Source organism: Nannobrachium achirus (assembly GCF_963921795.1).
Source record: "Nannobrachium achirus genome assembly, chromosome: 9".
Lineage (NCBI taxonomy): Eukaryota > Metazoa > Chordata > Actinopteri > Myctophiformes > Myctophidae > Nannobrachium > Nannobrachium achirus.
In genome coordinates, this window is record NC_137818.1 from 44,249,070 (window position 1) to 44,262,304 (window position 13,235).

The following is a 13,235-nucleotide window of genomic DNA, read 5'->3' on the forward strand; positions in this document are numbered from 1 at the left end:
CACACACACACACACACACACACACACACACACACAGTGACTTTTGCAGTGTGCCTACTCATCCAATGGGGTTACCCCCCACAGTCAGGACTCAGCGGTGAGGTTGGAGGTGCCTCACTTCAGAGCCAGAACTTCGTAAAGAGAGAGACGCGTGGGACTGTGGCCCCGTTTTGATCAACTGCTCCGTCCCCAAAGACAGCTGGGAACTTTTGGGAGATATATAAAAAGGGACATTCAACTAAGCATCTGGCTTTTATATCTGTAAGTGAAATCAGTAAATGTACGTATTGCATAGCAAAGTTAATAATGTGCTAACGTTTTACTCGTTTGAAATAGTCTGTTAAAGGCTTTAGAGTTATTAAAGGCTTTAGATTCAGGGGTTGGAGACTTGATGTTGAATTTCTAGTTCAGCAACAAAACTCGAGAACGATTACAGCAAGAATCATTAATCTTTAACCTGGAATGATAAATGACAAACATTTCAAATAAGTGGAAAAAAATGTCAAGAGATCAAATGTAGAGAACATCAACACTAGAACAACACTACACTGGAGTATAAATATGAATCATTGCCGTAGCAGTGCCTTGCTAATCAGTGCTGGCATAGTACATATGTGCTTCACTCACAATGTTCCGGCTGGATGAATGTTGTCCTTCTGATTATCCAGCTAGGCTGAACAAGACTCTTGCAGTCTGACATCACTTAATGGTAAATGACAAATAAGGATGGACTCCGGCTATAATGACACTATGATTTGTCTTTTTTTTTAGTTCATGGACCGTCACTCAACATAAATCCACATGTAGGAGCTAGGTCTTCTATTGTATGACAATATTATGTCAATTTATATGACTTCAACTAAGTTTAAGTTTGAAAATGGAATTGCCCTTGCAAGATCAATACATTTATCTAAAATGACAGAAACACATTGTTCTTACATAACACAAAACATCCAAAGAAATGTATTACCGTAGTTTTTGATGGCAAATAATGATAGTAATAATAATAAGAAGAAACCTTTTAATAATTTCCATTAATAATAACTGAATTAACTTTCTTCTCTTGCTCAATGAGTGGTTGTGAAAGATTCATTGTTTTATATTACTTTTACTTGGAGCATAATTTTCACTTCAGTCTCCCTTCAAAAGGTTCACTTGAGATTGTTCATTTTATTATAACCTTGGTCCTGACTTAAGCAGCAAGCTCTTTTCAACCAATTAGGGGATAAAGCTGTCCCCCCAGGCAACTTCTCATGAACGATCTGCTCTGAAAAATCCTTATGACAGGGGATTTTCACCCTGACCTACTGAAATAGGGCTGAAAAGCCTAATTGGGTTCAAAATCTGTGAGGATAAGAGCTGCAATCTGTACTTTATCCACACGAGCTGCACAGTTTTTATTCTTTATTTTTTACATGAACCCATGAACCAGTGGCATCAGTTCAGCAAAAGCTAAGGTATGGCAACATGACTGGTGTCTTGCAAGCCCGCGAAGACACATTGTCAATTTTGAAGCAGATTTACCTTTACAAAAAGTATAATTAACGTCAAATTAACTAAGTAGTATAAATCAACAACAGTTGGTTTATACTATCTCACCAACAGATCAACAATGTGCCATATACCCAGAAGAGTAATGGAGTCCATAGCCTCATCACCTCAGTTGTCTTTGCATTGAGAAAGAGGAAAGCACACATGGGCCATTCACATTGAGCACTATAACTATAACTATAAAAATAAGTCCAATGGATGGCAGTGTCCACACACCAACTAGACCTATAACAAAATACAATGGTTAAAGATATAGTTATAGTTATCATATCATCATTATAGTTATCGTGTCCGGTGGGAATGGCGCTTTCCACTGTAAGGTGTCTGTTCACTTCCCATACAGTATTTGTGATTTGTGTTACCCAGGTACTGCAACGCAACTCTTTTCCGTTAATTTAAACTGACCCAATTACAGAGCAGCATTTACTAACCTAAGAGGACTAATATTTACCTAATGCAATAATTTAAGTTTAATACTTTTTTCCAAGGTGTTTCACATACAATAAAAAAGAAAGAACTGCGCTGATTGGCCAGCTGCCTTAGGAAAGATACGGCAGCAGAACAAACAGCTCCAGCTTATCACCCTCTCAGTCCTTTCATCACCAGGGTATGTGATAAGATACACAATAAAAACAATGGAGTGGCAGAGTAGCTTAGTGAGCAGGGAAACAATCTCATGATCACAAGACCTCATGGAACCATGAACTGAGTCTCTAACCTGCTCAATCACAATGTGAAGCCGTCAAAGTAAAGTATGAATCTTTAATCTATCGGCTATGCCATACATGGGCAACTGGTGGCCCGAGGGCCACATGTGGCCCCCACCTTCACATAATGCTGCCCGCAGGTTAATACCGGAATACTGAATATATTACTGATTTCAGCTGTTATAATTCCAAACATGAGCTGCTTTAATTCTGTCAGTCTTAGCTTAATGACTATTATAGTAGTATTACGTTAGTAATACATTAGTATGTCCAAGCTCAAAAGCTCAAAACGCAAGCTCAAAACGCATCGCAGTGCGATGCGTTTTGAGCTTGTAGATCGGCTATTTTTGCTTCTTTTGTATGAGATACTAGAATGACAAAGTATCATCAAAGTTGCCCACCACTGGGCTAGAGTGTGACTGCAAGAGTTCATTGTAGAAACACATGAAGCAACAGCACTAATCAAAGAGATAAATCTTAATTCTAGATGTAAATAAGGATGAAAGCCTATCTTCCCCACACAGGCTCTCTGTTGGACAGAAATGTGCCGTATCCTGAACATCCTGCTGGCTCTCCTCAGCCGCTTCCTGTTTGCCGTGCACGGCATGGTGACAGTGTGGCGCGTGGTGGCCGTCAAAGGGGAGCCTCTCTATTGGCTGCTGCTGACGGGCGTGGCTCTGCTGGGCGTGGAGATGGCCGTCACGCTCAAATGCACTCGGAACGCTGAGTGGAAATGGTAGGAATAACAGAGTAACGCTAGAGCAGGAGTTCTCAAACCTTCTTAGGCTGTGACCCCCAAAATAAACATATTTGAACTGGGGACCCCCACCCTGACAAGCACTTGGAATTGTAGGTATTACATTTAATGTGACTCTGTTCCAAAGATAAATATTGTGAAAATAGCACATCTACATGCTCACAACGCCTCGAGTTGCGAGGTGTTGTGAGCATGTACTGTATGTCGGCTATTTTCACAATGTTCGCCTCTTGCTTACTTAATATTTGACAGTTTGGTATTAAAACTTCTTGAAAGTCCTTAAAATTTGTCACTTTAGAAATGTGCAGATACCATGTATACACTTATACTGTGTGTTGGTTTGTTTACCATTGAATGAGAAAAAAATGACATTAAGCTAATCATCTGGGGACCCCACAAAATAATGTGGGGACCCCACTTGGCCCGACCCCAAGTTTGAGAACCACTGCGCTAGAGTAAACACACTACTACTAACACAGCAGCCTATTTTGACAGCTGAAGTTAATAACATTAATTATACAGTAAGTGTGTTTCTTTTAGGTGTTTCTGTGGGCAAGCATGAAGGAACTGTACATGCTGGCAGACAGGAACGTCTAAATAAAACGCCCACAAGTAATGTTATTACCTCCAGCTGCTGTGAAAAGGCCTGCATACCAAACATACCAATCTAATACACATTTACTGGCTACAGATTGTATTTTAGAATAGTAAGGGGTTGTTTCTCAAGTATCTTTTAAAATGCTCATCGAAAATATAACTCTCTGCAACCAGATAAAAACTCAGCGCCTCGTCATACTACTGGTGTTCCCAGCCAGGGCCGGTTCCTGGCATAAGCAACATAAGCGGCCGCTTAGGGCCACAACCAATAAGGGGGCCACATCACAGGAAGAAGATATTTTTTAAACATAGTATTACATTATGTCATGTATCCCATATCCAATAACTAGCATTATTATTTTAATATGCGCTCCCCCTCCTCCTTCCTCATAATCCCAAACTTCACTCTAGGCCTGGCTGCCTGTACTTGATTCATGAGCAAGTCAATATGCCTCCAAAAAGAACATTTCTATCTGGTGCTACAGATTATTTTAGGTGGCCACCTAAAATAATCTTGCATAGGGCCACTTGAGTCCTAGAACCGGCACTGTTCCCAGCATAGTGTAAATACACTGCCCTCCCATTGACAAACAATTTAAATATAGCCTAGGGCCCTAGGCTGTGCTACGCTCAGGGAAAAAACGCCTTGGTGGACACCCCCTAATAGTTGAGAAAACCTCTTTCAAAATTACAGAAAGAAGGAGCTGAATCGAAAATGTATGTATTTCTGAATTCACATTTCTGCCAAGCAGCAAACAAGCTATAGGCTTTGACTTGTTTGTTTTCCAGTATCCGTTTTTTTCAGAGCTTCAGAATTACAGATGGTTAGCGGAAAGCGTTTGAAAGCATGTAATAGGCCTATTATGATGTCAAGGCTGGACATGTTTGTAGCGAAATATCCATCCGGACATAACACAGCTGTTTAATGAGTAGCCTTGGGAACCAACAGTTCCCGAGCCATGTGGCCCTTAGGCCGTAGCGTGGCAGCTTGATTTACAAGTTCACCCCCTGGACTAGTGTGTCACAGGGACTTACCCCCATTCCAACCCTTGATGCTGAGTGCCAAGCATTGGGTACCATTTTTCAGGGACATGCTGGGCCCCTGATTCAGCCCGGGAAAAAGAGTTGGAGAGGCCCTCATTGCGAGAGATCTCTCTCTATAGCGCTGCTGCTACTCAAAGATTTGCCATTTCAGATCATGACAAGTGACAAGCCAGTGGGCCAATAATTACTATACATGAGTTATATTTTGTCGTTGTCGGGTGGAAACCTTGTATGTCCAAAACCGTTTCTTTTGTATTTATCATTTTAAAAATGATTTAAACTAGTGAAAACAGCCGATCTACAAGCACACAACGCCTCGCACCGCGAGGCGTTGTGTGCTTTTTATAGTGCCATTTTTATAGTCTTTGGAATGGGGAATTGGGGATTAAACCCCCAAGCTCCCAATATCAAGGCGGACATTGTGTTTCACTAGGGAAAGCCTTAGTATTAATCTAACTCTGAGTGAGAGTGTACAAATGTGGTTACATGTGTACAGTAGGCCTACACAGTTACAAATGAATACATAACACTGAGAATGTTGCTGTATACGTAGACTGTGAGACATGCACCCTCCTAGGCATAACTCATTTTCAGCTCTATTAAAAACCGCATGACAATATGGCTGAGGTTACAAAGCAAAATGTAACAATGATTTGACAACACAAATGAGCTCGTTAATTTAATTGCTGGAAATGGTTCCCTCTCCTGTCCCTATTGGGATAAATGAAAAATTGTTGCTGGGCTGAAAAAAAGAAAAAGAATGAAACCAACCCACACACGCGCGAGTCACGCCGTTGGCTCATCTTCTGCACTCTCATAAAAATGGGTGGCGGAAGGAAGGATTGAGGAGTTGCAGTCGCCTCCACGTAAACCTTTTTTGTGAGGCAAGTAAATAACTTGTGACCTTGTAACAGGGAAGAGCAATTTACAACTGCCCGTCCAAGATGGTGAGAGGCAGATTCTGTGTGAGGCGTTTTATGTTCTCAGCCACACACACACACACACACACACACACACACACACACACACACACACACACACACACACACACACACACACACACACACACACACACACACACACACACACGTCACACACACACACACACACACACAAAACACAACCAGTAAGACTCCCTAATCGGTCGCTTATCTCCACAAATAGGCCAAAAGTTTGTTTTACCAATTATCAAGACATACGGGCAGTTGACAGTTTGCCATGGTTACTCATTGAGGTTGAATCTCCATATATGGAGATAACCTACGCATCACACTAAGTCTGACCTCACCAGCCCATATTTGGGCATGAGCAACTTATGTCTCCATATATGGAGATATGATGACATCACACAGTCCTCAGCCGATGATGTGGTGTGATGTCATACAATACACAAACGAGCCCTTACAGTATAAAGGGGCAATTCTTGCCAGGAAAGAAGCATTTCTTCGACTCAGACCTTATCGCCAGGGTTGGCTTATAGCAGCTGTCGGTAGGACCATATATGGATTCTGTTAGTGTGGATCTCCTAACAGGGCATCATCTGGGATACAATCCCTTTTATGCCCATATATGGAGATCCCTAACAGAATCCCTTTCATGCCCATATATGGAGATCCCTAACAGAATCCCTTTTATGCCCATATATGGAGATCCCTAACAGCATCCCTTTTATGCCCATATATGGAGATCACTAACAGCTAACAGAATCCCTTTTATGCCCATATATGGAGATCCCTAACAGAATCCCTTTTATGCCCATATATGGAGATCCCTAACAGAATCCTTTTATGCCCATATATGGAGATCCCTAACAGAATCCCTTTTATGCCCATATATGGAGATCCCTAACAGAATCCCTTGTATGCCCATATATGGAGATCCCTAACAGAATCCCTTTTATGCCCATATATGGAGATCCCTAACAGAATCCCTTTTATGCCCATATATTATGGAGAAATCCCTGCTCTGAGTATCTGACATCAGTGTGATGTCACCTGTTTATGCCCATATATGGAGATCCCTGCTCTGCGTATCTGGTTGCTATGGTAAACAGTTGGTTGCTAGGGTAAAAAAACATGGTTGCTATGGTAAACAGTTGGTTGCTAGGGTAAACAGTTGGTTGCTAGGGTAAAACCATGGTTGCTAAGGTGGTTGCTAACGTACACTAACAGACCAGCAACAACAGACTGTTGCCACAGCAACGTACACAAAGGTTTGTGTACACATGTGGTGTGATGTCATACTGATGCGGAGATATGAGCAGGGCAAAGGTGTGACGTGTGACGTGTGACCGACGGACGGACGGATGGACGGACGGACGGACGGACGGACGGACGGCCGGTGGAGGTTTTCATAGTAAACTGCTCCCTGACGGTCGCAATTATTCCTGCCGTGTAACCGTGTTCCTCTCACTCTCACTCACTCTCTCTCTCTCTCTCTCTCTCTCTCTCTCTCTCTCTCTCTCTCTCTCTCTCTCTCTCTCTCTCTCTCTCTCTCTCTCTCTCTCTCCATCAACACCAAAGCTAGTCCTTTGAAATGTTATTGCACTGTCTCTCTGTCTGCTGCTTACATTGCACCATATTGCCTCCATTACATCTCTCTTTCTCTTACTCTGTCTGTCTGACCGTCTGTCTCTCTCTCTCTCTGACTGTCTCATCCTTTCATGGAGAAATACCTACTAGCTCAAGTAATTGTTTGACCAGCCAGGGCCATGCCCATTGCCCATGCCCATGCCCATGATATTTCTGCCCCCCTGGGGTCTTTAGTAGAGTAAACATGAACTGAGGTCAACCGTTATAATACATACTTCAAAAAGGTACAGCAGTGTGACGCCAGAGCTCATTCCCAAAGCCATGGTTCCTCTGTCAGAATCATTTGGTTGCGGCTCGGCCCATGCCGCACTCACACATGCAGGGAGCATTTTGACACGAGCCTTTTCCAGCCTCTCTCTCTCTCTCTCTCTCTCTCTCTCTCTCTCTCTGAGTCTTTACTTTGAAGTTCTCTCTTCATGGAGAAGGCTTTGCGCTGTCAAGTGGGATTTGCATATATGATGAGAATAATTGCCTGTCTGAAATACGATGCTTATTCTGGAAATAAAATAAAAAATTTAATAAAAAACACGCCTAGGCTATTCTGTGTGTGCATGCGTGTGTGTGTGTGTGTGTGTGTGTGTGTGTGTGTGTGTGTGTGTGTGTGTGTGTGTGTGTGTGTGTGTGTGTGAGAGAGAGAGAGAGAGAGATGGAGAGAGAGAGAGAGAGAGCTTTCTTCTTTAATGATTACGGGGGAAAACTCACCATCTACACATCTCTCTCTCTCTCTCTCTCTCTCACCCCTTTGGGTGTCTTCTTTTAGGTTCTCCCCCATGGTTTTCCTCTACCTGAGCACAGTCATCCCCTCCATTTGGTTCCTGGAACTGAGCCTGTTGCAGTCCAAGCTGCCTGTCAACGTCTCCTCGGGACCCGAGCTGCATCTGCTGGCTCACATCCCCATCGCAGCGGTGGGTGTCAAACCAACCCCCCGCCCCCCACCCTGGCCGCCGCCGCCACAACCGCCACGCTTACCTGATGAGAGATAAAGATTTAAACCCATTTAGGCTTAGAATTATTGAATGCTTTAACCAGTGAAAAATAGCAGATATACAAGCTCACAGCGCGGCACCGAGTGCCGCGCTGCGAGCTTGTAGATCTGCTATTTTTGGAAAAAGTCGTGAAAATGTGTGCAAATCTTTGAATATGTGTATTTTCAAAGCGAACGTTTGTAACTCAAATTTTGCTTCTGGGTGGTCCCTGGAACTTGATATTTTGAGATGGGGGTCCGTGGCCAAATACATATAATTTTGGGGATCCTTCACATGAAAAGGTTTGAGAACCACTGACATAGTAGTCTCTCAAGAACAGACTAACTGAGCTCCATTTAAGTGAAAAGGACCTTTTCTTTGACGATGGCTGGCCAGATTGCTGTCAAGAAACATAGGGTTTTCAAAAAATCTTAGAAGGATTCAAAAGACACTTATAGAATCGGGTCAAAATTCTAATTTTCACGATTTTTCTAAAATAGCAGATCTACAAGCTCGCAGTGAGCTTGTATATCTGCTATTTTTCAATAGTTAAAGCATAAAATAATGATACACAAAATGTGTACCCGTTCTAAATGGGTTTTAATCTGGCAAAAGGGGAGAAAGATAACGTAATGTCTCTTGCAGGAAGTGCATAATGCCCTAAGATGAAGTCCAGATAGACGCTGCTGTGCTCCCAACTAAAAACAACGCCGTGCTCTCTCTCAGATCTTGTACCTCGTGGGTGGTTTTAGTGCTGTTGCTTTCATGTGGGATTTGGACGGGTTTGTTTTGGCCTCGTGGCTGTGCTTTGTGCTGGGTGACAGCCATTGAATCTTGAAGATGTAGATGACGCATAATTGTCAGGATAAATGCAACAAACGAAATGCCACAGAATCACGCCTTACACCGGTGGTTCTCAAAAATGTTCATGTCAAGGACCCCCACATTGATACATATTAAGCCGATGAACCTCATTTGAAAGGATTTTGTGTTTGTTGTTAGATTTAGATTAGATATAGTACAGGATTCTACAACGGTCTGCAGTATGCGGGGAGATAAAAGTGGCCTGTCATTCTTTCACTTCTAGCCTGTGAAATAATAGTGTTATAATAAAGATGTCACATGCAGGTATCGCTAATTAATTCCTCATCATATACTGCAAATTAACCACTTAAGCCCTGATTCAAAATAGCAACAAAAATACCAATCTAGCCCTCTAAGGCCCACTGTTGTAATATTACAACGTTTGTATTTTATCCAAAAAAAGGTTTAAATCATTTTATTTTAGCTCCCCCTACCTCCTAAACATCACCATTGGATTCTATTGTTTAGTATTACAATGCCATTGGCCACAATATTTGCATAAATACCCCCCACAGGGGCTGACATTCACACCCGCCACACCCGCTGACATTCCAGAGTTTTGACGAACAACATCTCACTTTTTCATGGAAGCTATTCCTCACAAAAACATAAGTAAAATGCCTGTACTATTTTTTTTTTGTGATCATTAGAATGTCTAGAACATTTACATATGTTATTATTGTGAAAAATATCCCCCATATGTAAATTAGAGCATGATTTATGATTTATGACTTATGGCTATAAAACCTTACAAAAACATTTTTTTTTAAAAAACATTACATTTTCCTCTTATTAGGACTCCTACAACACCATCTGATTTTTTTCAATTTTTTATTTCAAGTATTTCTATATTTGGGCCTTAGAGGGCTAGATATGCTATTGTAGATCTGCTATTTTTCAAAATGTCAGAAATGTGTTGAAATGTGACATGTCCAAAATAGGGATGCCAGGTTGAAAGTGGTTAATGCACTTCATTGTCTGAACTATGAATTACACACAGTATGGTGCATGCTATAAAGCAGGGGTCTTCTACAGGGGGTCCGGGACCCCTTGGGGGTCCTCAGAGTTACTACAGGAGGTCCTCCAAATCGTTGTTTGAAAAAAAAAAAAGTTTTTGCCCCCTTTTTTATATTAACCACTTGAACCCTAGCGGCCATTCTGAGAAAAGAGCAGATTCTGAGAAAAATAGCAGATCTACAAGCTCACAACGCCTGCGAGGCGTTGTGAGCTTGTAGAGCTTGTAGAGCTTGTAGATCGGCTATTTTTAGTGAAGAGCTTTGGAGGGGGAAAAGAGCAGACTAAGTTCAGTGAAAGGTCAAGTTTATTAAGTATTGACGGTTCAAGTGGTTAACCATCTGAAAACCCACATTAACATGAATCCAAAATACACTGATGCATCGTGCTGTCAAACAATGAAACTATATGGAATCTATGATAAGGTTGTAGGGATCCCTGCTTCATATCTCTCTCAACAAAGGGGTCCTTGGCCTGAAAACATTGAAGACCCCTGCTATAAAGAATGGTCAAAATACTAAATAGGGGGAAAAAGGTTAAGCCTTCTGAAGACTGATCTGAGTGCAGTGATCCTTGAATGTTCTGCGTTGTGATTCTGGTGTGTCTTCCACTCAGGGAATCGCTGAGTTGGACCCAGAGAACTGGGCGGCGGGTCTGGAGCAGACGATGCTGATCGTGCTGGTGTTGGGCCGATGGCTGATGCCCAAGGGGGACATGTCCCGCGACCAGCTGTCCCAGCTCCTCATGGTCTACGTAGGACTGGGCGCCGACATCCTCGACATCTTCGACACCTTCAAGGAGCCCGAGGTCAAGACCAACCGGGTGGTCATCATCGTGGGCTTGGCCCTCTTCTCCTGGGCCCTCATGCAGTTCCCCCTGGTGCTGACCCAGACCAGCCCCCCCAAAGGCCACCACCGACCTGGCAGCCCGCCACAAGAAGAAGAACGATCTCCTCCTGGGGGGAACGAGAGCGCCTCCTGCTGCTCCAGCGAGGTGTGGAGCCTGCTGCTGACCGTGGGGCTACAGGACGGGCCTTTCCTCCTGTACCGCCTGTACCTCATGATCAAGGAGCAGGTGCTCAACCAGCTGATGATCTTCTTCACCTGCAAGAACATCCTCATCGTCCTCCTGGAGCTCTACCGGATATTTGTGGTGCAGTGCGAGCGCCGGCCGGGGGAGGAGGAGCGGTGCGCGCCGCTGGCGCCCTGGTGTCGAGTCTGGGAGGCGAAAGGGAAGGAAGGAGGGGAGGCGGTGGCGGCAGGTGACACAGTCAGGGGTCAACACGTGGACCACCAGAGCCGTCACACGGAGATGGAACACGTGGGCGAGAGTGACAGCGAGAGAGCGAGATTAGAGCCGTTTCTAGGTGCAGAGAGGCTTAAAATGCCGTAGGGCAGGACTTGCGCCCTCGGGCATCACAAGGTGGGCGAAAAGTGGGACTGTGTTACCAGGGCCCAAGGTGGAGGGGCCTTAATTATTTTATATTTTAGCAGATATACAAGCAGATATACAAGCTCACAGCGCGGCACCGAGTGCAGCCCTGCGAGCTTGTAAATCTGCTATTTTTGAAAAGTCGTGAAAATGTGTGTAAATCTTTGAATATACATATTTTTTAAGCGAACATTTGTAACTCAAACTTTGCTTCTGGCGGGTCCCTGGAACTAAATATTTTTAGATGGGGTCCGTGGCCAATTACATGTAAATTTGGGGGTCCTTCACATGAAAAGGTTTGAGCACCAAAAAAACCTTAGGATTTGAAATATTCAAAGACTAGACAAAAATAGCAGATCTACGAGCTTGTATATCTGCTATTTTTCAATAGTTAAAATACCCAGGGTCCAGAATTTGGTGCGACACCCCTGCTTGCGCCCTCGGGGGGTGCATTAACTTAGCGAGAGAACAGTCAAACACATCTTCCATCTCTCTCACCACTACAGCCCAGTTCCGTCGTCTTACACAGGATGGCCTCGGCTCTCTCTCTCTCTGGAGGCATGGTTCCTCGAAATAGACCACGGGAGAGAGGAGAAAAGCCCTAGTATGTAGAGAGAGATACTAACTTGAATTTATGCAATGCCTTTGACAGGTGCCGCGAAGGAGAATAAATCTGGCTCAGGTTCAAACAAGGTTTAATGGTGGATGAATGTTCTGTTAATTGGGAGTTTATGTGCATAAATAACACAAAGGTTGAATCTACTGTTAACCAGTGTACCTGCTGTAGCCTATATGTCGCATATTCAACAACTCAGTTGTAAACTACACTAATGTATGATTTTCTTATACAAAATGTCATCACTTTTAGACTTAGAAACTACTTAAATACAGCACATACTAAAAACAAGAAAAGTCACAAGAAATATTATTAGTATTGCAATATTATATGCTGTTTCAACACATACTGAAGAATACACACCGTCAATCATATGATATTGAAATATAAAGAAATGTCAACCTTGGCTGTCTTTTCTGTAACTGCCATGAGATGGCACTGTTGCCAAGTCAACCAAGGCACCACAAGAATGTTTATTTGATTGGGCAGGGGCATGCCAGTTAGAGAGAAGACGGTGCAGAGCAACACACACACACACACACACACGCACGCACGCAACACGCACTCATGCACGCACCCCGCACGCACAGATACACACACAAGGCTGGAGTAAAGCAGCTGTCATTTAATGGTTAGTCTCTCTGTGCCAATGACCTGCTAGATGTATCAGGGAAGGTAATGGAGTACATTGAGAGGTTAACACAGTTAACCATTAAAGAGGCGGTTCCATAGTTTTGTACTTTTTCTAGTTTTCATGTGTCTAGGAGGTTGACAGTACTTCATTAGACCCCCTGGTGTGGTTGATATGAGCAATTATGTATTACCTTTCTATTTGGGTTTTAGCTGTAGGCTGCCACCTTGTGGGGTCAAACGTGCCGGTCCAAAAACACAGATACTTATTGCATCACAGAATCAACCCCTCCCCTATATACCATTCACCCAACATACGTGGGTGTGGCTAACTTCAGCTGGGTCACCACCCACCATGACAACCACGCATACCAATGAACTGGTGGGTGTGGCTACATAAAACATAATTTTAACTCTTTCTGTACGCTTTTTTGGAAAAAAAATCTTCCTCCTGTATAATCATAATAG

General features: G+C 43.2%; 1 protein-coding gene across 1 annotated transcript; it reads left to right on the forward strand.

Annotated features, from left to right (window-relative positions):
• Positions 1-2,800: 2,800 nt before the first annotated feature.
• On the forward strand, positions 2,801-11,482 carry LOC308290894 (transmembrane protein 26; the record flags this gene model as incomplete). Its single annotated transcript, XM_080732807.1, has 3 exons — positions 2,801-2,994; positions 8,008-8,152; positions 10,706-11,482. 3 exons carry the CDS (start codon positions 2,801-2,803, stop codon positions 11,480-11,482), a joined length of 1,116 nt encoding a protein of 371 aa, XP_080588933.1.
• Positions 11,483-13,235: the final 1,753 nt, after the last annotated feature.